The sequence below is a fragment of the Panthera uncia genome, chromosome X, assembly GCF_023721935.1.
Source record: "Panthera uncia isolate 11264 chromosome X, Puncia_PCG_1.0, whole genome shotgun sequence".
Taxonomy (NCBI): domain Eukaryota; kingdom Metazoa; phylum Chordata; class Mammalia; order Carnivora; family Felidae; genus Panthera; species Panthera uncia.
The window spans coordinates 24584633-24611330 of NC_064817.1; the positions used below are offsets into that span (position 1 = coordinate 24584633).

The 26698-nt window shown below is 43.5% G+C and overlaps 1 protein-coding gene and 1 pseudogene across 2 annotated transcripts in view; both read left to right on the plus strand.

Annotated features, from left to right (window-relative positions):
* LOC125931579 (melanoma-associated antigen B1-like) overlaps positions 1-11797 on the plus strand; it is a 36523-nt gene extending 24726 nt beyond the window's left edge. Inside the window, exons 1-2 of one of the 2 annotated variants that reach the window (XM_049643645.1) lie at positions 6883-6968; positions 10173-11797. In XM_049643645.1, coding sequence (XP_049499602.1) covers positions 10218-11246 — 1029 coding nt within the window. In that variant the 5' untranslated portion in view covers positions 6883-6968; positions 10173-10217 and the 3' untranslated portion in view covers positions 11247-11797. Of the gene's footprint in view, positions 1-6882; positions 6969-10172 lie in introns of those variants that run through there. The other variant, XM_049643646.1, reaches the window with a different exon arrangement.
* On the plus strand, positions 900-2064 carry LOC125931251 (melanoma-associated antigen B1-like; annotated as a pseudogene).
* Positions 11798-26698: the final 14901 nt, after the last annotated feature.

The window sequence follows — 26698 nt, forward strand, 5'->3', positions numbered from 1 at the left end:
GTATCTGTTCATATATTTTGCCCGTTTTTTGATTGGGTTGTTGGTTTTCTTCTTGAGTTTTAAGTGTTCTTTGTTTATTTTGGATAACAGCATTCATCGGTATTTTTTTTGTAAACATTTTCTCCCAGTATGTGGCTCATCTTCTTGTTCTCGTGATGTTTTTTTGCAGGGCAAAAGCTTTAATTATACTGAAGGCTAGCTTATCAATTATTTCTTTCATGGATTCCCATCACTTTTTATATCAGATCTAGAGATTCTTGGTCTGAAGGTCCAGTGGCCAATCATCGGAAGGTGGGGTGGGGGAGGAGTCCACAGCCCTGTGTGGTGTCCAAATGAGGACCCTGAGTGGATATTTAGGACCTAGCAAGCCCAATACAAAGAGGTTCCCACAGAGCTATAAGCACTGAGTGCCTCCTGGTAAGGGTGGTTAACTAAGGTGCCTTTCTCACTTATTTTTTTTTTTATGAGTCCCAGGGAACCTTGAGGTATCAATTGCAGTGTAATTGAGAGGAGGGTTTTGCAGCTTTACCGAAAGTCATCATGATAATTTTGAAGGTAAACATAGAGGATCCCTTGCCATGTTGGAACATGTGGCCCCACTGCCAGCCATGCTGTCACACTAGTCAGTAAAAGGGCTGACAGGCTATAGCCTAAGGCTCACTCTGTCTCCAGTAGGTTCTCAGAGACAGGCTGACTAGGAGAACAATAGCCTCATAAGTTAGACAGTGTCCTCAATAAAACCTGCAGAAGTGGCTTTGTTTAACACCAAGGTGGAATATCCCTGCTGAAGGTGCATCTCATTGTCCCTCCTCCAGGGGCCCACAGTACTTACTGTTCTGCCTGCTGTTGATGACCACAGAGTCATCATTCCTCAGTATCAGAAGAGGAGGTTCATCAACATGAGAAATGCCACCAGGCCTGAGGATCTCAAGGGGGCTCAGGCCACCACAACAGAAAAGGGACCCCTTCTCCTCTCCTGTTTTGGGGATGCTCCCTCAGATTTTCTTATTGCTGGCATTCCTAGGAGCCTCAGAGAACTCTATCCACCAGCATTACTTCTGCAGTCATTTCATGCACGAGGTCTGAACAAGGTGTCAAGAGCCAAGATGAGAAAGTTCAAACTGCTCTGAAGCCCCATTCTCCACTGAGAACTCACGGAAATATTCCCTAACCAGGAAGGTGAGCATGTTGATGCACTTTCTACTGGGGAAGCATGCAGGGAGGGAGCCCATGATGCAGGCAGCACTGCTGAAGGTTGTGAACAAAAAGTATAAGGGGCACTTCCCTGGGATCCTCAAGAGGACCTCTGAGCACTTGGAGCTGGTCTTTGGCCTCGAATTGAAGGAAGTCAAACCCAGTGGCCACTCCTACACCCTTTCCAGCCAACTAGACCTCACCAACGATGGCAGTGTGAACACTGGCTGAGGCTTTCCTAAGAATGGGCTTCTCATGCCTCTCCTGGGTGTCATCTTCTTGAATGGCAGGTATGACAATGAGGAGGACATCTGGAGATTCCTAAATGTCTTTGAGAATCTGTGTTGAGATGAAGCATTTAATCTTTGGAGAGCCCAGGGAGCTCATCACAGAAAATTGAGAGCAGGAAAGGTACCTGGAGTACAGACAGGTGCCCAACAGTGATCCTCCACGCTATAAATTCCTGTCGGGCCCAAGAACCCACGCTGAACCCAGCAAGATGAAAGTGCTGGAGTTTTAAGCAGTCGACATATTCAATGCAGTCCACATCAGATTAACACCAGCATTCTTCACAGAGCTAGAACAAAGAATCTTAAAATTTGTATGGAACCAGAAAAGACCCCGAATAGCCAAAGCAATCTTGAAAAAGAAAACTAAAGCAGGAGGCATCACATCCCAGACTTCAAGCTATACTATAAATCTGTAATCATCAAGACACTATGGTACTGGCACAAAAACAGACACTCAGATCAATGGAACAGAATAGAGAGCCCAGAAATGGACCCACAAATGTTTGGCCAACTAATCTTTGACAAAGGAGGAAATCCAATGGAAAAAAGACAGCCTCTTCAGCAGATGGTGCTGGGAAAACTGGACAGCGACATGCAGAAGAATGAACTTAGACCACATTCTTAACATCATACACAAAACTAAACTCACAATGGATGAAAGACCTAAATGTAGGGCAGGAAGCCATCAAAATCCGAGAGGAGAAAATAGGCAACAACCTCTTTGACCTCAGCCACAGCAAAGTGTTACTTGACATGTCTCCAGAGACAAGGAAACAAAAGCAGAAATGAACTATCAGGAGGGACCTCATTAAGATAAAAGCCTTCTGCACAGCGAAGGAAACAATCAGCAAAACTAAAAGGCAACCGACGGAATGGGACAGGATATTTGCAAATGACATATCAGATGAAGGGTTAGTATCCAAAATCTGTAAAGAACTTTTCAAACTCCACACCCAAAAAACAAAAATCCAGTGAATAAATGGGCAAAAAGACATGACTAGACACTTTTCCAAAGAAGACATCCAGGTGGCTAACAGACACATGAGAAAATGCTCAACATCACCCATCATCAGGCAAATACAAATCAAAACCACAATGAGATACCACCTCACAGCTGTCAGAATGGCTAAAATGAACAACCCACAAAACAACAGATGTTGGCGAGGGTGCGGCAAAAGAGGAACACTTTTGCACTGCTGGTGGGAATACAAACTGATGCAGCCACTCTGGAAACAGTATGGAGGTTTCTCAGAAACTTAGAACTACCATACAACCCAGCAATTGTGCTACTAGGTATTAATCCAAAGGATACAAAAATGCCGATTCGAAGGGGCGTGTGCACCCTAATGTTTGTAGTAGCACTACGAACAATAGCTCAAGTATGGAAAGAGCCCAAATGTCTATCGACTGATGAATGGATAAAAAAGATGTGGTATGTATATACAATGGAATATTACTCGGTAGTCAAAATCTTGCCATTTGCAACAAGTGGATGGTTCGAACTAGAGAGTATTATGCTAAGCAAAATAAGTCAGAACAAATATATGATTTCACTTATATGGGGAATTTAAGATACAAAATGGATGAACATACAGGAAGGGAAGCAAAAATAATATAAAAACAGAGAGGGAGACAAACCATAAGAGACTATTAAATACAGAGAACAAATTGAGGGTTGCCAGAGGGGTGTTGAGTCGGGGGATGGGCTAAATGGGTGATGGGCATTAAGGAGGACACATTGGGATGACCACTGGGTGTTACGTGTAAGTGATGAATCACTAAATTCTATTCCTGAAATTATTATTACACTATATGTTAACTACCTTGGATAAATTAAAGAAATAAAAAAGGAAAGTAAAAACAAAAAAGTGTTGGCATTTTTGCCAACATCACGGCCTTCCCATGCCATTAGGAAGAGGCTGCGAGATGAGGAAGAGAGAGTCCAAGCCGCAGCCAGGGCGGCCTCCACTGCCAAGGCCAGTGCACGTTCCCGGGCCATGTCCAGTAGCTACTCTCCTCCCTAGGGATGGCTGAGGCAGAGTATTCGTGGTTAAGGAAAGCAGTTGATCTTGTAACTAGCGGAGGGCCCTGGTGCGGCTCATGAGAACACAGTGTAATACATTTGTGTTTTTGTACATTTTGTTTAAATTGGAGATTTAGCTTTTTCTTCCTAGTTTCAAATGTCTTTCCTTTCAATTAAAGTTTTATTTAGCTTCAGAATCCAAGTTTGTGAATGACATGGATCATACATTTATTGGAGTTTATCAGGTTGAAAAATAAGAATTTGGGTATTTTGTAAAACAAATTGAAACCCTTGAAACATTTCTTGTCACACAGAACTAGGTGCTGTGATGTTGGAGTATGGATTTTTTTGTGAAAAAGGAAACTACTCCACAGTAAAGTCTGTGTGATCATGAGATCCAGAAAAAAAAAAAAAAAAAAAAAAGTGAAATGTAGTCGCTTCTTGGTTTGTTTTCTTCCTTTTAGTCTTTATAAAATTGAAGTATATGTACCTGGATTTGCTTAGCTTAGTCAAAGTGAAATTAAATCATAACAAATTTGACTTGCACACTTGCTCTTTAATTGCTCAAATGTTAATTTAGCACCTGCTCTTTGGAAGGCTCCTGGCTAGTACCGGGGATGATAAGAAAAATAGACCCAACCCGTGCCTCTAAAACTGTGGAGTCTAAGAGCAGCTCTCATAGAAAGTAGGTGGTGAGTTATTTCCTAAGATGGAAAGGACTAGTAAAAATAAAGGGTAGAAAGGAGGGAGGGGCTCCAGATGAAGAGTACTAGTGTAAAATGCCCTGAGCCAAGGCAGCTTTGGACTTTGGGCAGCTAAAAGCCCTATGATGGGAAGTAATTTGAAGTTATAGCTGTACGGTGGGCTAAATGCGGCTGTGTAACTGGGGAACAGGAGCCAGGTGATGGGGCTCCAAGTGGAGAGATTTAAGTCTGGAATGGAAAACCCTTTAGCAGTTCCTTTGGGATTGTGAGTAAACCAGAGGGGATCTCCACCCCAGGCAGGGATGGAATGTGTCGGTGCTTCTGACCCCAGTGCAGGTGAATAGAGCACAAACCAGGCGTTTTATGTAAATCATCTTCAGGGAGTTTCTGAGACATAAGGGTGGTGCTCTTTTGAGGTTGGAAACTCAGAAGCCAATGGGAGGGCACTCTTTGCTGTAAGTTGGGGAGTCAGAGCCCATTTTATTAAAAGCACTCAAATTCAGTGTTTTTGGTTTTGTTTTGTTTTTATTTTGCTTCTAATTCTGCAAACTTGAAGGGAGGTATGGATTTTAAGTGATGGTGAAATTCATGAAGATCGGGGTGGCTGGGTAAATGGGCAGCTGAGAGGAAGGAATTAGTCTTTGAATCCAATTCTAGAAATTTGAGTTGCATTCAACTAGAAAAGATTCCCCCACATATGAAATATGATTTATTGGGGGGGGGGGATTTACTTAAAGTGTCTTTAGAAGCAGCATTTTGAACCGATTTAGTGTTTCATGTCCTAAAAGGCATATATTCTCTGATATCTCCTAGACTAAAACAAATATTCCATCAGGGTGGGGGTGGTATCCTCTGGGGTCAAAATAATCCGAATCATTGTAATAACAGGCATTGTGTAAAGTCTCAATGCATTCCGGGCATCTTTCCAGGTACTCTGCATACATTAACCATGTTCCACCAGCCTGTGAGACAGGATTTAACAAACCCACTTCACAGACGCAGGGCCTGAGGCTCACAGAACTTCGTGATGCACCTGATTCACAGAGCTAATAAGTGATGGAGCTAGGACTAGACCCTTGGTCTGAATTTGTCCAGAGCTCACACTTTTCCGCTTCTCCCAGCCTGAGGCTGGCCCTGGATCACTGACTTCACTTTCTTCAACTCCAAAATGTTTCTCAAGTGAGGAAAAGAAAAACGCTGTGACCAAAATACTGGATTGGAATACATAACCAGAGCAATAAGAATATCAAAATAAATAAGAGATATGAATAAAGGAGAGAGACAGTGGCAATATGATCATCTACCTGTGAAAAATCAGATATCCTCAAAAGATCAGGGGCTCACAAGATCATCTGGTTCCATCCTTCTCTGTAAAAAGTAAATCTTTTAGAGCCACCCTAAGTGTGGTTGGGGAAGAGAAGGAATATATCATCGGTGGTTTTTTTGTTTCTTTCCTCAGCATACACCTGTCCTGGGCTCCCTGATGTATGCTGCACTTTCCTTATCTTGCAGCACTCTTGGGACCCAGGCTCATGTTCTGCAAGATTTGCAATAGAGAAACTAGTCAAGTGTTTACAGATACATGTCGTTTCCCAGGAAGCCTTTAATTAAGAGACAGGCAAAGATGAGAACCCCCATGAATGAGTACTGAAGAAACAGCTCTCCCAACATATTGGGGTCATCCAAAGACTTAAAGATGGTGAGTTGAGCTCAGTGGAAAGAATCCCAGTCTCTGAAAGATACTATGAGGACCATGAATGAGAAATGATGAGAGACCCCAGCCAGAAGTGGTTAGCATCGCATCCCTACTGTCTGTTCTTGGAGGCACTGAAGGACCATGCTCAGGCCAGGATCACCCTCACTTCCAACTTGGAATTCTCAGGAAAGGAGGACCTTGATGTAACATGAGCAGCTACAGGAAAGCAGAGAGTGAAGTTACCTGGATGGGTCTTCCATCAAGGTGAGGACCCAAATGTGGACTAAGAGCAGCACCCACCGCACAAACAGAGGCCCCAAACATCTCCTCTGATGCCGACCCTGGGAAGCCCCGGGCAGAGAGGTCAGTCTGATTTCAGCCTCGAAGGTCTCAGGGAGGTGAGGGCTTCCGTTTAATGGAAGATGCCTCGCTGTTGCAGAGAGAGGGACCTGGACCGTAACAAGAATTCATGTGAACACCATGAGTGTTCTGAGGGGACCCCCAAAGCAGAGGGGGCTAAATAGAGTCCCGCGCCTTTCTTAGCACTGGGGAACCCAGAAGAGCTCCCAACTGAGGAGTCGCCTCATTCTACCTCGTGAGTCTCAGGGAAGGAATAGCCTTGTCTCACAGGTCGTAAGTGGAGTCAGGGTGTGGCCCTTGAATGCAAGTGAATCTCTCCCGAAAGAAGGAGGCGCGTAGAGCGCCGCGCTTCTCGCCAGGCTTGTGCAGCCCAGGAAGGGGTAGCCACGCGCCGCGGGACCAGAGATTCCCCTCTGGCAAGTCAGGAGAGAGGAGCTTTGGAGGCCGGCAGGGGGCGGAGCCCCAGGCCCTGACGCACGTGGGGAGGACCCTGGGCCAGGACGCGCGGGGACCACCGAGTTCTCGGCGGCGGGGTCCTAGAGCGCCCCACCCCTGCTTTCGGCCCTCGGAGACCCCGGGCGGCCGCCGCCGAGGGCCGGATGCGGCTGCGCCGACTTCCTTTCGGGCCCGGACCTCAAGGCGCAGGGCGTGCGGCGTTTGTTCGGCGGCGGCGGGATTCCCGGGACCGGGCTGAAAGTGAGGTGAGGACGCCGAGTGGGACCCGAGGAGACGACTCCCCGCGCCCCCGTGACAGAGGGGACCCCTCCCCGCCTTGGGCCCGTTTGGCCCCGGCTCTGGGCGGTCCCGGTGGAACGTGAGGCCTAGCAGTCCCGTAGCCTTGGTCCTCTTAGCCACCGGGACGGCCTCAGGGACGGGAGGGCCTTTGTCTAAAGGGAACGACTTCTTTAGGCAAAGGGGGTGGTCTGGGACCTCGCAGGGGACAAGGCGGGACCCTTGGAACTCATGAGGGTACGCCCCTCCGGGTGACTGCGCAGACCCCCACTCCTGCTGGCAGTTTTGGAATGCCCTAGAGTAGCTCGGCTGAGAGAACCCCCCGGTTTTGCCTAGGGGGTGGCTCAGGGAGGGAAAGGCCTTCCCTAAGGAAGGCGGCCCGGTTGGCGGAGGGAGGAGGCTTGGCCCTAAAAGGAGTGAGGGTGGGACTGCCCGTACGAACGAGGGGACCTGTCCTCAAAACACGGAACCGCGGGCGCGCCTGCATGCCTCAGTTGGGTGAGCGGCTGACGCTTGATTTCTGTTCAGGTCACGATCTCATGGCTGGTGAGTTCGAGCCCCGCATCCGGCTCCGCAGCTGACAGCGTGGAGCCCGCTGGGGATTCTCTCCCTCCCTCTCTTTCTGCCCCTCCCCAGCTCCCGCGCTCTGTTTCTGTGGCTCAAAAATAAATATTTTTTTAAAAAATAGGGAAATGCACAGAACTGCACCCCCACTCTCAGATATGGAAGTGTCCAGATAAGGCACCCAGATGTGCAGCACACTAACTTTTCTTCTAGCTACTCACGGACGTGAGGCCTTTGCTTTGAGGCTTGTAGACTCACATAGAGGGAGGAATCCCAAAAGACTCCATCTTTTACTGGTATATTTATTGTTTTTGTTGTTATTGTTAGTGCCCTTGTGATGTCATTTGTACTTTTTAAATGTTTGCTTCCTGGTGAGCCGGTTACACAAAGGCACAGTCTCCTCTGAAGCATGTCTCAGGCGTGAGCCATAGTTTAAGGGTTGGCTGCCCAGTTTAGCAGAGGAAGAGGAGTCCCGTGTCATGCCGTATGTCAGGGTACAAATCCTGTAGAAATGAGACAACTACCCCAGAACAGAGGAGGCCACAGAAATTCCACCTGTGCAGTCAGCCTCAGGAAGCCGGGTTTAGACCTCTCTGGCTGAAGTACCCCCTCATTTCCTTTAAGGAAACGTTTGGTCTAATTGGAGAGGCCCCATTCAGCAAAGGAAGGAGACCTGGTTCCTAATAGGAGTCAAGGTAGTGACACTGATTACAGATGAGCGGACCGTTCCCAGAAAAAGGTGAACCACATAGAGCCTTCTCAGACCTGGGAGACTCAGACATAGTGACATGATAAGTGTCACTCACTTCTTCCAGGGAATCTCAGGAAAGTGAGGAATCTTATTGGTGGGGGAAGCATCAAGTCAGTGTATAGAAGATTTTCAGGTACTGCCAGGACCCAAGGAAAAGACCTAAGAATTGAGGGGACCACCTACACCACAGCATTGAGGGCAACAGAATCCCTTCCTGTCAGCCTTGGAAGTCCACACACAGCTGTAGCTAGATCAGGAAACTTTACTTCTGTCTAGGGGGTCTCAGGGAGGCAGGGGCCTTAGAATGATGGGATAGTCCTTAAGCCAAGACACAAAAGATTTCCAGGTCCTTCCTGAGGTGAGGATGAAGGCACTGATGGATGACTGAGATGAGCACCCACCCAAAGCTCTGGGGCCCACGAAGTTCTGCCCCCTTCCAGCCCTCGGAAACCTCAGGTAGAGGTAGCCAGATGCGTCAGCCCTCGCTTCCACATCATAAGCCTCAGGGAGATAAGGGCCTTGGTCCAGACCTAGAAGACCCAGGTGGGCTGAGGGAGGAACCTAGATCCTGTGTCCAAATTAAGACTAAAGAGGTCAGTGATGTCAGAAGGGCGAAGTCCGTGGAATCTAACTCCTGCTACCAATCCAGGGAGTCCATGGATAGGGTGACTGGAAGTGGCTCACTGTTTCTTTCATCCTGGGGTTTTCAGGATGGCGAGAATCTTAATACCACCTGAGGGAGCTCAGGTCAACAAAGGGAGGATCTCCAGGTTTCACCAGGACTCACGGAGAGGGCCTTGAGGACTGTGTGCAACTCCGCCCCATACCAGCAGGGTGCCCCTCCCCCCCCCCCCCCCCCAGTGATCTCTCTCCTTCTCGTCAGTCCCAGGAGTCTCCAGGAATAGTTGTTCATTAGAGGTGCCCATCAGGTCCCACTCAGAGATAACAGGGGAGTGAGAAGATTGATCTGATGGGTCAGTAGCAGGAAGAATCCCAGGCCATCTTTTGAGTAAAAAGTGAGGACTACACATAATAGGGCCTCAGCCCACCTGCTATAGCTTTCAGCCTCTAGAGACTATGGGCACCGTGGCCAAATACGGCCACCCCTCACTTCTACCACTGGGTCTCAGTGAGTTGTGGACTTTATTATGAGGAGAATTCCTCAGGTCATGAGAGGGAGAGTCCCAGATCCTCCCAAGAGGCAAAGTGAGGACCATGAACAACAGCTGAAGCTACCACCACCACTGCCCTCCACCGAGTAGGGGGAACAGAATCTTTCCAAGTCCCCATGCTCAGCCCCTGAAGGCCCAAAGCTTCATTATTAGGCTGAGACTCCTCCTCATTTCTTTGCATCAAGTCTAAGGGAGGTGAGATCCTGTGTTGAGGGTGCAACACCTGTCAATAGAAGGGAGGGTCCCAAACTCTAGGCGTAGAAAAGATGAGGACTGAGTGAGGACTGAGGACCAACAAGTCCCGCACCGAGAGGGCCCCACAGTGCTGTCAGCACTTCTCAGTTCCTGCTTGTGGGTCCCAGGGAGCTTCGACATGTCAATTTTATGGAAGCACAGGAAAGAGGTCCCGGGCCCTACCAAGAGTTGATGTGATAATCATAGATTATCCTTGAACACAGAGAAGGTACATGCTACCAGTCCCACTTGTCACCTCAGTGAGCCACAGGCGGGGCTGGCAAGCTGGAACCTGGGGCTCACTTAATCTGGCTTCCTCCACTGGGTTCACAGGGGACAGGCTGACCGAGTGCAAGAGCCCTGGGGGGGTCCCAGAGCCGTGCCTCTCAGAAAACCTGCAGAGGTGGTCTCTCCCTGCTGAGGGGCTCACACTCTCATCTTCCCTGCTCCAGGTGTCGGTAGCTCCTGCCCACACTGCCTGCTGTCCCTGACCAGCCATGCCGCGGGGCCATAAGAGTAAGCTCCGTGCCCGCGAGAAACGCCGCCAGGCCCGAAGTGGATCGCAGGGTCTCGCGGGTGCTCAGGCTGCCGCAACAGAGGGTGAAGAGTCCACCTCCTCTCCTGTTTCTGGGGCTGCTCCCCTGAGCTCCCCTGCTGCTGGCACTTCCCAGGAGCCTCAAAAAGGCCAAGCCACCACCAAGCCTGCTGGGCGTGTTTCACGGCGAAGATCTAAGGCAGGTGCCAAGAGCCAGGTTAAGGAAAGTAAAAATTCGTCCCAGGCCTCAACTTCTGCTGAGAAAGCTCAAAACGATCCTCTAACCAGGAAGGTGGGGATGCTGATGGAATTCCTGCTAGAGAAGCATAACATGAAAGAGCCCATTATGAGGGCAAGTATGCTGAAGATTGTCACCAGAAGGTTTAAGGAGCACTTCCCTGAGATCCTCAAGAGAGCTTCTGAGCACTTGGAGCTGGTGTTTGGCCTCGAGTTAAAGGAAGTCAAGCCCAACGGTCTCGCCTACACCCTCGTCAGCATCCTAGATACCACCGATGACGGCAGTGTGAGCATTGGCTCTGGCTTACCTAAGAGCGGGCTGCTCATTCCTCTCTTGGGTGTCATCTTCTTGAGTGGCAATCAAGCCTCTGAAGAAGACGTCTGGGAATTCCTGAATATCTTGGGCGTCTATGATGGAAGGAAGCATTCAATCTTCGGGGATCCCAGGAAGCTCATCACCCAAGATTTGGTGCAGGAAAAGTACCTGGAGTACCGCCAGGTGCCCGACAGCAATCCTCCACGCTATGAGTTCCTGTGGGGCCAGAGAGCCCATGCTGAAACCAGCAAGATGAAGATCCTCGAGTTTTTGGCCAAGGTCCACGACACCGTCCCCAGTGCCTTCCCGTACCATTATGCAGAGGCTCTGCGAGATGAGGAAGAGAGAGCCCGAGTCCAAGCCGCAGCCGGCGCAGCCTCTACTGCCAAAGCTAGTGCTCGTTCCCGGGCCGCATCTGGCCGCTCTGCTCCTCCTTAGAGAGGGCTGAGGCAGATTCTTCGCTTTGTGTTTGATGAGGTCTGCCAACCTTTTAAGTAGTGAGAGGTTAAGGTGGGGTTGGAGAGACCATAATATATCTTCTTTGTTTTCCTGTTGTGCATTGAGTAGCTTACAAATGTTCCTTTAAAAAGAATGTTTCAGAAGAATCTAATAAGATTCAGAATCCAAGTTTATAAATGACATGGATCGCATATTGCCGTTTATCAGGTTTAAGAGTAAGGTTTAAGAATAAGATTTAAGAGTAAGAGTTTTGGTATTGTGTAATGTAGCTTGAAAATCCTTGTGTCTTCTTCGAGTTCCAGAACAAGATAATATGGCTTTGGAATGGGGATTTTTTTCAGAAATAGGAAAGAACCAGCAAAAATATAGCTCTAGTTTTAAAATAGAAACAAAGTAAAATGTAGTTACATCTTGGTTTGTCTTATTTTTGTCTGTCTCTTTGTGAAATTTAAGGATATATACCTCAATGTCCTTAATTTATTGAAGAGTTCGGAGAAAATTAAAGAATAATAAATTACGTTCCTCACTCAGTGCCCAGTTTATTCTCACCATTAATTGAGTGTCTGCTCTTTGGAAGGTTATATATTAGTAGCGATGATGCTGATGATAAAGAAGACCCTGCACCTGGCATAGATTTTTAACGGCAGCTACTATATAAGGAAGATGGTGTGATGAATTCTAATACGTAAAAGACAAGTTAAAAAAAAAAACAATGAGGAAGGGGGTCAGGTGAAAGTACTAAAGTGTAAATTCTCTGAGCCAGGACACTTTGGGGTCTGGGGCTTTGGAGATTCCTTGCCGCAAAGTAATTTTAAGTGAGCTGCTTGCTGGGCTAGGTGGGGCTGTGATTGTCGTGAGCAGGGGCCAGACCTTCGGATGGGAGGCCTCAGGGTTGACAGACAACTCTGGAGTGAGACACTGTCCTTAACAGTTACTTTGAGATTGTAGGTAAACCACAGAGCATCACCAACTGGGGAAGGACTAGAAGGTGGTTGGTGCTTTTGTGCAGGTGCGGGTAAGTTTGGTGCGCACAGTGTTTTATGAACGTTGTCTTTGGGAATTTCTCAGAGATAAGGGCGATATTCCCTTAGCAGGATGCCAAGAAGCGCTGTGCTGGCACTCTTTGACCTGGGGGAACCAGACCCTACTCTGCTAAAGAGGTTATGTTGAATGTAACTTGACAAAATGTCAAAATAGGACTAGATTTTGGTGGTGGTGAGGCAAATGAAAATAGCATTGTTTTTGTTGGGAGGGCAGTTGGGAGGGAGGGGAATTCTTGGTGCTTGACAAATTATACAAGCTTTGGGTTGAATCCCGGTGAAATCCCTGCATCCAAATTAAAGAACATACTCTATAATGGGGAAATTTCACTTAGTGTTACTTGCTAAGCAGCAGTTAGGCCGACGTGGTTTTCTTTGTCCTAGAGTACTACAGTCTCTGAAATCTCCTGAACAAAAACAAAAAAATTCCCAGAGATGAGGGAAGTTTCTTCTGGTGTGAAAACAAGCATAATAATAACTACCATTTATTAAAGACCCAGTATTTGCCAGTCACTGTGCGAGATACTTCACATACATTACATATGTTCTAGCACTCCTGCAGGACGGGGTTTATCCAACACTTGGCAGATGAAGAACTTGAAATATTCCCAAGTTCATATGGCTGGTGAAGTGACAGAACCAGGAATAGAGCTCAGTCTGATTGCTCTGGAGCCCACAATGTGCCACTCCTCCCAGCCTGAGGCCTACCTGTTCCTTGATTACCTTCTCTTGCTATGCCATGATGTCTCTCAGGCAATGAAAGAAGGACCCTGTGGCCAAAAGAAGAAAGATAAAAATGAGAATCGGGCACAATTTGGGGATTGTCCCTGGGGTTCATGTCCCTAGGATCTCCTGGCCCCTTGCCCCAGGGTCCCCCGACAGCTGGCTCTGCCCTGGTCTCAGCACAAATGTCCAGTCCCGGCACTTTCCTGCATGACGGCTCCCTCCCCTGGGGCTTCCCCAGGGGGCCCTCATGTCCATACCTGGGCCTGACCTTCAGGCCAGCTCTCTCCTGGGTCCTCCCCTGGAGGCTGCACCCTGCTCCTGGGGGAACAGACAGCTCTCAGGCTTCACCCTCCCCTGATTTAGAGCATTCCAACTCCCTGCAACTCCCATCCCACACCCTGGCCCCCCCTCTGACAGCAACTGCCCTTCTGTGTAATTCTGACAGGTCTAGACACCTCCTCATCTCCCCTGGGTGCCTCCACCTCACTCTAAAAGGTTTGTTGCCAAATCAGCTGGTAAGTACACTCTGATTTGACATCGAATCTCCAGGGCCTTTGTTTGTAACTCTGAGGCTGGAGAAGACTTTTTTGGAAACAACTTGATATTTGCAGTAGAATTTTAATGAAGTGTCTTATTTGAATGTGGTCATTGAATCTGTACACTGATGAGTGAACTTAACTACGTGGTCAAGAACCAAAGCCTCCTGCCTAAGTGGTAGATGAGGAAGGACCCAGGAAACCACTGTGTAAGTAAATGTCTGCTGAGGCTCAATTCCCAAAAACTCATCTTGGCAGACATGCTAAGTTTCAATAAAAAGGAAAAAGGATTCACTGTTCTTCCAGTGAATCTTGTCTGTATCTGTCCCAGGGAAAATGTTGTTTTCACACTGTACTTAATGGCACCTGTTCACATCAGGTGGTGGGTAGCCATGATTTTGACCACGCACCTAAAAAAGTAGGGGAAAATTCTCAGCCTACTGAGATTATACAGGTTATTGCAAATGGCCATGCAGGAAGGTGCTGTTGAGGGACAAGGGGTAAGCCCTCCCTGCTGAGATTTACAGGACCCTTTTGAAAATTAGATGGTAATTCTATATTTGAAAACATCAGTTACATTTTACGCAAGAGAAGAATAATTGATGAATTTCAAGGTAAATTTGGCCTTCTCAGAAACTCCTCCAACTTCCTCAAGAAGGTTGAGGGTACTTGGGTGGGTCAGTCGGTTGAGCATCCAACTCTTGATTTCAGTTCATGTCATGATCTCATGGTTTGTTGAGTCGAGCCCCACATCTGGCTCTGTGCTGACATTGGCAAAGCCTGCTAGGGATTATCTCCCTCCCTCTCCCTCTGCCCCTCCCCTCCTCAAAACAATAAACATTTTTGAAAAAGGGAAGAAGGTTGTTGTTATAACCAATTGCAACAGTTGCTCCTGATTGAGTACCTACAATGCAGAAGCCATCAATTGCCATCCCACTCATAGTTGGGAGGGTCATGTGACTAACCCCTACCACTGACCTATGAGCAGAAGCATGTTTATCACCTCCAGGCCAAAGCACATTAGAGCCAGTATGCCACCTCCAGGCTCTCTCTTCCATTCAGCAGCAATCATGGGGAGCCCGTGTTGACATGTGGAGCCACGTGATGGATACAGCCTGGATCTCTGGGTCGCCTCATAGCAGTGAGTCTCTTGCCAACCCCCATCAGGTAGTATGTACGCAAGAAATAAGTGCTGATTGCATTAAGCCATTCAGCTTTCAGGTTTCCTCTATTGCATCAGTTAGCAATAACTTCATCTGAGTCATGTGCAACTGGTATTTCTGTTGTTAGCCTCATTTAAACATTTTAATGGCAAAGCTAATAGTAGTTTATATATTCTTGTTATAAAAAATTCTAACACAGGTCAGAGTCTCCCCCCCATAACATTCCCCCAAAATTCAACCCCCTTTTCAAAAGTAACCACAATGAACAGTCTGATGTGTGTCATTTTAAAACTGATTTGAGGCTTTTTCATACATAGGTGTGCCATAAGAAGATAGTGTTTTTAGGCATACATAGGCAACAGTGTGCATATTGTTCTGTAACTTGCCCTTCTAACTTAATGAAGTGAACGCAGGATCTTTCCATGACAGCTCATATGAGATCTGTCTCACTTTTTATAACTGCCATCACCATTAGAAAAAGTCCCAACCATCCCTCTCTCTGGTTCTGGCAACTTACAGCATGAAGCAGAGCCACCTCAACCAGCCTATAGGTCCCTGAGAACTCAGGGCCTCTGTGTTAAGATGCTGAGTTTTGCGGCTATTCATCAGGCACAAGGCGTTTACTAATATGTACGTTAAGGATTAGCAATGGTTACAAGCAATTCAGATTTGAATTTTTCATCTTTGTATTCCACAGGTAGCACATAGGACTCTTAAAAATATTTTAGGGGAGCCTGGGTGGTTCAGTTGGTTGGGCATCTGACTTCAGCTTAGGTCATGATCTCATAATCCATGGGTTCAAGCTCTGCGTCGGGCTCTGTGCTGACAGCTCAGAGCCTGGAGCCTGCTTCAGATTCTGTGTCTCCCTCTCTCTCTGCCCCTCACCTTTTCACGCTCTCTCTCTCTCTCTCTCTCTCTCTCTCTCTCTCAAAAATGAATAAACATTGGGGTGCCTGGGTGGCTCAGTCGGTTAAGCGTCCGACTTCAGCTCAGGTCACGATCTCACGGTCCTCGAGTTCGAGCCCCGCATCGGGCTCTGGGCTGATGGCTCAGAGCCTGGAGCCTGCTTCCGATTCTGTGTCTCCCTCTCTCTCTGTCCCTCCCCCATTCATGCTCTGTCTCTCTATGTCTCAAAAATAAATAAACGTTTAAAAAAAATTTTTTTTTTAAATGAATAAACATTAAAAAAAAAAGGTTAAGAAAAGCTTTAAAAGGCATGAGAAATGCCAATTATAGATATTAGGGAAACCTTTAAAATGGGAAAAATAATTTATAAAGGAAGAAGTAAATGATCTATAATAATTTCACCTATAAAATACAAAAAATGTATTTTGAACTCATAAACTGTTCTCTCTCAAGATGGCAGATTAACAGAAAATTTGTTTCAGAGGATAAATTCCTGATGGTTCATGGCTTTCTACTTAGTTCATGGGGCATATTTATCTCACACTATCTAGAAAGACAACACGCAGTACTTAGGAGCATGGGATTCTGGAGCTAGACATTTGGTGTTTGAATCCCAGCTCTACCATTTATTAGCGGTGTGATCTTGGATAAATTACTTAGCCCCTCTGTGCCTCTTTTCTCATCTGTAAAATTGGGTACCTAACTATGAAATGATATTGAGGATTAAACATAAGGCATTCATAGCAGAGCCCACAAATTCATAAGCATTATATATGCATTAACTATTATTTTATTATCAAAGCTTTTTGCTGAATTTTGATCTTGTGTGTTAACTAACTTCTAATACAGTAAAAATATGAACCCTATAGATAACAACAAACCAAAGTGTAGAGAGGCACCTGGGTGGCTCAGTTGGTTAAGTGTCCAACTCTTGGTTTCGGCTCATGTCATGATCTTAGGGTTTGTGGGTTCAAGCCCCACGTCAGGCTCCGGACTGTCAGCATGGAGCCTCCTTGGGATTCTCTCTCTCTCTCTCTCTCTCTCTCTCTCTCTCTCTCAAAACAAATAAACTTACAAAAAAAAGTAGAAATATAACCTCTGAGAGCTGTCATGTCTGTAGTCCCTAAAACACTATAGGAGAATTCTCATTAATATTAAGTTGATAAAAAATTATTTTATAATGTTTAAATACTAGCCACGGTTATCAGAAAAATGTATTAACCTTAGTACTTCATTCCTCATTTATATAGGATAAATGAGGTGCTTTATTTTCTGTCATTAGTAAATAGCTACTTAAAGAAGAACTGAGGAACTTGGCTTTGACCACATCTTGGACTAAGACTTAAGGAGAGTTTGGTATCCAAGGATACCTCTTTTTTTTTCAGCCCAATCTTGCTTTAATCTAGTCTTTTTTTTTTTCTTTTTTAATTCACATCCAAGTTAGTTAGCATATAGTGCTATAATGATTTCAGGAATAGATTCCACTGATTCATCCCCCCTGTATAACACCCAGTGCTCATCCCAACAAGTGTGTTCCCTAATGCCCCTTACCCATTTAGCCCATCCCTGCACCCACAACCCCTCCAGCAACCCTCAGTTTGTTCTTTGTATTTGAGAGTCTCATGTTTTGTCCTCCTTCTTTTTCTATTATTTTTGTTTCCCTTCCCTTATGTTCATCTGTTTTGTATCTTAAAGTCCTCCTATGAGTGAAGTCATATCATTTTTGTCTTTCTCTGACTGGCTCATTTCACTTAGCATAATACCCTCTAGTTCCATCTACGTCGTTGCAAATGAAAGATTTCGTTCTTTTTGATTGCAGAGTAATATTCCATTGTATAGGTATACCACATCTTCTTTATTCATCCATCGATGGACATTTGGGCTCTTTGCATACTTTGGCTATTGTCAATAGCACTGCTATAAACATTGGGGTGCATGTGCCCCTTTGAAACGGCACACCTGTATCTCTTGGATTAATACCTGGTAGTGCAATTGCTGGGTCAGAGGGTACTTCTATTTTTAATTTTTTGAGGAACCTCCATACTGTTTTCCAGAGTGGCTGCATCAGTTTGCATTCCCACCAGCAGTGCAAAAGAGATCCTCTTTCTCTGCATCCTCACCAACATCTGTTGTTGCCTGAGTTGTTTATTTTAGCTATTATGATGGCTGTGAGGTGGTATCTCATTGTGCTTTTAATTTGTATTTTCCTGATGGTGAGTGATACTGAGCATTTTTTCATGTGTCAGTTAGCCATCTGCACATCTTCTTTGGAGACGTGTCTATTCGTGTCTTTTGCCCATTTCTTCACTGGATTATTTGTTTTTTGGGTCTTGAGTTTGATAGGTTCTTTATAGATTTTGGATACTAACCCTTTATCTGATATGTCATTTGCAAATATCTTCTCTCATTCTGTCGATTGCCTTTTAGTTTTGTTGATTGTTTCTTTTGCTATGCAGAAGCTCTTTATTTTTTGATGAGGTCCCAGTAGCTCATTTCTGCTTTTGTTTTTCTTGCCTCTGGAGATGTGTTGAGGAAGAAGTTGCTGTGGCTGATGTCAAAGGCTGAGGCCTGCTTTCTCCTCTAGGATTTTGATGGCTTCCTGTCTTATATTTTGGTTTTGAGTTAATTTTTGTGTATGGTGTAAGAAAGTCGTCGAGGTTCATTTTTCTGCATGTTGCTGTCCAGTTTTCCCAGCACCATTTGTTGAAGAGACTGTCTTTATTGCATTGGATATTCTTTCCTGCTTTATCAAAGATTAGTTGGCCATATGTTTGTAGGTCCATTTCTAGGTTCTCTATTCTGTTCCATTGATCTAAATGTCTGTTTTTGTGTCAGTACCATACTGTCTTGATGATGACAGCTTTGTAATACAGCTTGAAGTCTGGTCTGGAATTGTGATGCCTACAGCTCTGATTTTCTTTTTCAGGATTTCTTTGGATATTCAGGGTCTTTTCTGGTTCTGTACTAATTTTAGGATTGTTTGTTCTAGCTCTGTGAAGAATGCTGGTGTTATTTTGATGGGGATTGCATTGAATCTGTAGATTGCTTTCTGTAGTGTTGACATTTTAACAATATTTTTTCTTCCAATCCATGAGCACGGAATATTTTTCCATTTTTTTGTGTCTTCTTCAGTTTCTTTCATAAGCTTTCTCTTGTTTTCAGTATTTAGAGTTTTCACCTCTTTGGTTAGGTTTATTCCTAGATATTTTATGGGTTTTGGTGCAGCTGTAAATGGGATCGATTCCTGGATTTCTCTTCCTGTTGTTTCATCATTGGTGTATAGGAATGCAACTGATTTCTGTGCATTGATTTTATATCCTGCGACTTTGCTGAATTTATGAATCAGTTCTAGCAATTTTATGGTGGAATCTTTTGGGTATTCTATATAGAGTATCGTGTCGTCTTCAAAGAGTGAAAGTTTGACTTCCTCCTTGCCGATTTGGATGCCTTTTATTTCCAAGGATACCTCTTAATGTGTCTTTTACAAATCTGAGAAGTTTCTGGTGATCCCATCTGAGAGTAATATGAAAGAAGAACTGGAATACATTGGAAATCCTACATACTCAGAGCATTGTTTTCATGCATATTATATGTATATGTAATATATATATTATGTAATATATATGTAGTATATATATTATGTAATATATATGTAGTATACTATATATATGTAATATATATATACTATATATATATCTATATATATACTAGATATATATATATATATCTATATATATAGTGTGTATATATATATATATATATATATATATATATATATATATTAGAGAGAGCAAGGGAAGGGCAAAGGGAAAAGGAGAGAGAGAATCTTAAGCAGTTTCCATGCTCAGCATGGAGCCCAACATGGAGCTCGATCTCACGACTGAGATCATGACCTAAGACAAAATCAGAGTCAGTTGCTTAACCAGTGAGCCACCCAGGCACCCCCATGCATAGTGTATATTTTTAAGTGATTTTTAACCTTATCAGCTGGAACATTTTGTGTCATGATTATCAGCCTCATAAGATATTTCATTTTTATTTATACAAATATTTGGAATCTTTGATTAGATGTGTGCATTTGGGTCAGGTGGACTTCTTTTATTTTGCATCAATGCACTTCTGGAATTTCCTTTTTCCAATTCTCCTGGAATTTCTCCAATTTTCTGGCATTCTCCTTTTTCTAATAAAAAGCATAAATACCTGGCACAGCTTCCTGCTTGACTCTATTATTGTGCCTTATGTAATTAATGTAAGTCATATTTATGTCATGGAATAATACATATTTCTTGTCTAGCCACATTGCAGGTTAAATAGGCTGTGGGATCTGGCCTGAGAAACTAATCACCCTTTGTTATTTCTTTCCAGTCGGGAAAGAGCAGCCAGAATTCTGAACAATTAACGTAAGAACTAAATATATAGGATAAAAGTTGTTTATAAATTGAGATCTCTTGTACTAAGGGGAAAACATTAAGACCACTATTCTTGCAAAACATAAATGGAGAAGTCAGGCAAAGACAATTCAATCAGCATTTATGTCATTATCTCAATATTTCAAGCCAGACTACAAGTATAATATACTGTGATGTGTGTTTGTATTGTGATATCAGTTTCCAATTATGGTATCTATTGGCTTTATTAATCTGACGAACACATTTCTTAGCTAAAGCCGAAAGACACTGCAGAATCTCTGTCAGACTATTATAACTCACATCCTCTAAAGTGTTTGATCTTGCTGGCTCAATAATTCTACATCTGGAAATCTAAGGAAAGGTCTCTTTTCTGGAGCTCTGATGCATAAGACGCTGTTGTGACCGTTCTCTCCTTTGCCAAATATGCTACTGCCTTGGCTTTTGTATTAGTCACAATAAGCTATGTTAGAGGGTCAAAGTAATACTGAAAGTTCAGTGTTTTCCCACAACAAAGGTGTATTTCCCGAGGTTGCTACACGTTCAGTGGGTATGAGGGAGGAAAGCATATTAATGGTTTGTCCTGGCGCTTGTCTCTTCATTGAGGCAGGGAAGAGTGGCCAGAAAGTTGCTAAAGGGCTTTTCTCTGATTCAGGCAAACCTATTATTTCCTTTCCCATTCCATTGGCTGAAACTAGGCATATGTCCTTGGTTAGCCTCAAAAGGTCTGAAAAATGGGGCTTTCTGGGTGCCTAAGAAAGAAAAATACGGAATTGGATTTGGTGAGCATAGCATTGTCTGCTAGAGTTTTCAAGACACTACCCTGTCCTTGTTCCTTCTACCTCTCAGACTTTTTTTCTCCATGTGTTCAGTGGACTTCTCCTTCTCCACATCACTACTTACACATTGGTGTTCCTCGCGTTACCATTTTGAGTTCACTATTTCTTGTCTCCCCAATACTATCCACAGGTAATTCCATTTACTATGGCAGTTCTAACTACCAACTATGTGATGCTAACTTCCAGATCTATTATCCCAAGCTCTGACCTGCACACAAAGCCTTTAATACAGATCTACTATGATTGGTTCAGAGAGATCTCATTTTCAATGTGAAAAAAAATATAAACTCATTATTTTCTCCCAAAACTCTTTTGTCCTCTTCCTATATTCTTTGTCCCAGGTACTGGCAGCACCATATTTCCCGAGTCTAGATTCCTCCCTATCATTCCCACCTCTTAATTTTATATGCCAACTTGGGGGACGCCTGGGTGGCTCAGTCGGTTAAGCGTCCGACTTCAGCTCAGGTCATGATCTCGCGGTCCGTGAGTTTGAGCCCCACGACGGGCTCTGGGCTGATGGCTCAGAGCCTGGAGCCTGCTTCCGATTCTGTGTCTCCCTCTCTCTCTGCCCCTCCCCCGTTCATGCTCTGTCTCTCTCTGTCTCAAAAATAAATAAACGTTCAAAAAAAATTTATATGCCAACTTGGCTAGACTGTGGTTCCCAGCTGTTTGGCCAAACATCATTCTAGATGTCACTGTGAAGGTATTTTTTTAGATATGACTAATATTTAAATCAGTAGGCTTTGAGTAAAGCAGATTACTATTCATAGTGTGGGTGGGCCTCACCTAATCAGTTGAAGGCCCCAAGAGCAAAGACTGATGTTTCCCAAGCTTCAAGACTGCAACACAGAAACACTTTCCGAATTTCCAGACTGCCTGCCCTGCTCTACGAATTTCAGACTCAAGACTGTAACATCTGAGCTTCTAGGCTACTGGCTTGCCCTATGGATTTCTGATTTGCCAGGAACAGAAATATATATATATAAATATAATTTGTATATTTTATATATATATATAAAATGTATACATTTATATATATATAATTTATATATATAATTATATATAGATTTTATATAATTTATATATATTATAAAAATAAATATATATATATATATATTTACTGACTTGCCCTACTGTATGTATCTCTCTTATTGGTTCTGTTTCTTGGAGAACCCTGACTAATACCCCACCATACACACTATATACACTTCAAACCCATTATGTCAAAAAGAACTTATGGGGGCTCTCCCCCAAACCAGAGGCCTTCAGTAGATGTGCCTACTATCTACCCGGTTGCTGATGTCAGAAACCTAGGCATCATTCTCTTCCTCATTACCCTCCCAAACTATAATCAAGAATCTAGGCCTGTTGATTCTACTGTTAAATATTAGTTACAGTCTTCTAAAGTCTCTTCAGCTTCACTAAACTTCCTCACCCTCATCTGTCTTTGATTTCTTCGTCTGCCTTCTCACTACTGATTTCCCTGCATCTGCTTTTTATGCAACCTTTACAATTCTTTCTTCCTCAAGCTTTAATACCTGCATTACAGCACCACTCCTGTGATGCAATTTTGGGCTTCATTTGCATGAATTGTGAGTGGTGGTGTGGATGATCCTTGAGATAGTTTCCAATTATCCCATTCATGTTTTGTGCCCTAGCACTCTGTATTATTGAGGACATGATAGGAATCTTCAGAATTCCAGAAATCTACTTCAAGAATCCTGAAATCTGGAAGTAGATTGAATGTCTGGAGGATTTGGTTAGAAAAGGAAAGAAAGCATCGGCATCATTTCTTGGTCTTTCACAGCCAGGTGGCAGTGTTGCTTCTTGGAAGATAGTCCTCAGAGGTTTCTAGGTTTGGAACTGGGTTTAGGGCTTGAACCTTGGCATTTATTTCGTTATTCGGGTGGATCCAATCTACCTGCAACTTAACTCTCCCCAGTCATGTCACTGGAGCAGCAACACAAGCTTGATTCCTTACTTCTTTCAAGTATCTTTATTTTTTTTAGCACCCCTCTGATTCCCTGGATGAAAAATATTTGTCTAAAAGAAAGATGATATGAAGAAGAATTAAAATACAGTTCCCAGTTGTCCTTCCTACAGAAAGACTCATTGTCAGCCAAACAATTATAGTGCCGTTGCAACAGATTTTTGAAAACGATTTGAAACTTATAGCAAAAGAACATGTAAAGCGGTCCAGTTCAATCCATGTGGCTGCAGGGTAATTAGTTGAAATCTAGATTAATCAGAAACTTGCTAGGCAGCAGGGTGATTTGACTAACAGCCTGGAAAGGTACAAAATAACTGGGTAATGAAGTGGATCCGACTATAATGTGCAAGATTGCTCCTGGGATTGTACTGAAATCCATTATTCAGACAGATGCTGTATCTTGTGGACAAGAGATCTTTAAAACTGGAAATACTGGATTTTCCCCCATCTTATGCTGCTTCACACCCCCCATGGACCAAGGATTGCAGGGAAGCTTTAGAGAGGGAAATATTTTAGTAAATTATTTCTAGGTCCTATCTGACATGTCCTCGAAGGTGGAGGATGTGTTCTGTGTTTCTCTAGGGCTCTGTCACACATCATCTTATCTGACCCTAATAAAAAAGAAACCCTATTATTCCAAGGAGGAATTATAGTTACCACTCCCATTTTTTCATTGGTGATGAACTTGAAGCTCCAAGATATACATAAAGAATGTAGTTTGAATGTAGTTACCCACAGCACGTTTACGTTTCTTTCATCAGTGATGCCTATGGGAGTTGCCAGGTACCCATAGCCAGGCTGCGGCTGAAAAATCCTCTCTGATTTTTCTCAGGCAGAGGGGAAAACTACCCGCACACATTATTGGAGAAATCATCAGCTTCACAGGTGACATGAGCACATTTTTGTCCAGGTGAAGTTTTCCGAGATAAATAAGTGCAAACAGCATCCCCTGCTTATTAAAAATGAGAAGTTTCACCCTAACAAGAAGAGTTAGCCTTAGGCATGAGGAAAATCGGTATCTGCCTGTGCGGCAACATTCAGGAAGCATCTGAACAGCTTCTCACTCTGTCCTGCTACAAATCCAAATAAATCCCTCTGCCTATTCTTGCCATTCTCCCGGGTGGGGGAGCCTACAGAGGTATGCAATGAAGCACCTATAGTGCAGTGTGGGCGTGCTGGACCAAATCAATGTGTGGGATGTTGGCAAAAGGACAGGTAAAGAGGCAGAAAGCAAATTTCTAGGCTGTGAGGCTCGAAACATAAGCAGAGTCTAGTTCAACTTCCCTGTGTGAAATTCACAAGTAGACCACAATCAACAAGACCAACAATAATAAAATCAGTTCCTTAGGAATCGCAAGGCTCTATGATGGGTAATAGGAAGGATAGAAATAAACACTTTATCCTAACCTCAGGGGGGTTTCAGTTTACCCTGGGAGAAATACACGTGTGCAAATACAACCACACCTAACTGTCCAAGGCAGTACACCGCACTTGTGAAATGACTGATCTCAGAGCGAAGGGCTTGCACCTGGTGCCAAAAGAGAATTCTTTATTCCTTTGTTTCCCCTATGCTTATATTGCACTTTTGGGGCTTGTGGGAATTTTTCTGCAGTTAGAATTTAATATTGCAGAAGAGGATAGATGAACGATGAAAGGTGTCATTTATTTCTTAAAACCAAAGCAAAGATATAAAAATAGTCTGACTCCCCTCTCGTTTCTCCATTCCTAACTAAAAACCGTGTCAATCAGCAAGAATTGATTGAATGCCAGCTGTGGGTGAGATGCCCTATATTTGTGAAGCATTTAAGTAAGGACAAAAGCACATGCATGTTTACATTTTCCGTGCATCCTCATAATTTCTCTGCACAGGTTAGTGGGGCAGAGATTTCTCTGGCACTTGTGGTTGAGAGCTCTGAACACACTGTCAAAGTCAAAGACCCACCCGACCACACTGATACAGTCAGTGGGTTGTTCTGCCATTAAAGGCCCTTGCCCCAGTAGTGGTGGAAACATGAGTCATACCTATGACAAGAAAGGAAGTTAGAGGGAGACCATAAAATTAAAAGGTATGTGGCTATTAATCAGAAGATTCTGATTTGTGCCCTGATGCTGATTACACCAAGCGAATCTAAGGCAAGTTCCTTGACTTCTTGGAACCCTATGTTTTCATCCATAAAACTAGGCAATAGCTTGTTTCAAACGGTTGTTCAGAAGTTCACATCAAATGTACGTAGACAGGCTTTAGAAAGAGTAAAGTTCTATATAAATATGTAGCATTGAAAGGGAAGAAAGAATGAAAAAGTATGAAGGGAAATGTTAGATGAGATTGTAATAATAACAATAAACATGCATTGATTGCTTACTGTTTCCAAGAGCTGTCATCAGTAATATGTATATATCAGTTTATATATTTTAGAAATTTTATACTTTATATATATAAAAGCATATATTTTATGTATAAAATATATTTATGATATATAATATACAAATATATACAATTCTGGTTAGTCTCCATAAGAACTTCTCAAGTAGGCCTTATTATTCCATTTTACAGATGGAGAAAACTGAGGTTTAAAGAGATTTAATCAGTTGTCCAAGTTTACATACTAGTAAATAGGAGGGCCTGTATTCACACTAAGACATTTTTACTTGCAATTCTCCATGCTTTCTTTTTTTTTAATTTTATTTTTTATTTTTTAAAATTTACATCCAATTTAGTTAGCATATAGTGCCACAATGATTTCAGGAGTAGATTCCTTACTGCCCCTTACCCATTTAGCCCATCCCCCCTCCCACAACACCTCCAGTAACCCTCAGTTTGTTCTCCATATTTATCTCCATGCTTTCTTCTGCTTATGTGCTTCCTTTTAAAACATACTGTAATTATTAGATCCTATTTAATTCTATTTTCAGTTTTCTGGGGAACCTCTGTACTGATTTCCACAGTGCCACCCTAGCTTGCATTCCCACCAAAGGTGTATCTATGAGGGTTCCTTGTTCTCCACATCCTCACCAACACTTGTTATTTCTTGTTTTTGGTTTTTGCCATTCTGACAGGCAAGAGGTGATAACTCGTCGTGGTTTTGATTTGCATTTCCCTGATGGTAAGTGATGTTGAGCATTTTTTCATGTGTTGGCCATCTGTGTGTTTCCTTTGGATAAATGTCTGTTCAGGTCCTCTACCCATTTTTAATTGGATTATTTGGGGGGGGGGTGTTTTTGCTGTTGGCTTCTATAATTTATTTATATAATTTGGATATTAACCCCTTATCTGATGTATTTTCCAAATACTTTCTCCCATTCAGTAGGCTGTCTTTTTGTTTTGTTGATGGTTTCCTTCACCATGCAAAAGCTTTTTAGCTTGGTGTAGTCTCAGTAGTTTAATTTTGCTTTTGCTTCCCTTACCTGAGCAGACATATCTAGAAAAAATGTTTCTACAGCTAATGTCAGAGGAATTGCTACCAATTTTTTCTTCTAGGACTTTTGTGGTTTCAGGTATCACATTTAGGTCTATAATCCGTTTTGAGTTTATTTTTGTGTGTGGTGTGAAAGAGTGGTCCAGTTTCATTCTTTTGCATGTAACTGTCCAGTTTTCCCAACACCATTTATTGAAGAGACTGTCTTTTCCTCCATTGTATATTTTTTCCTCATCTGTAATTGATTAACTAACCATATTAGTGTAGGTTTATTTTGGGGCTCTCTATTCTCTTCCATTGATCTATGTGTCTGTTTTGGGGCCAGTGCCATATTGTTTTGATGACTACAGCTTTGTAGTTTATCTTGAAATCTGTAATTGTGATACCTCCAGCTTCGTTTTGTTCTTTT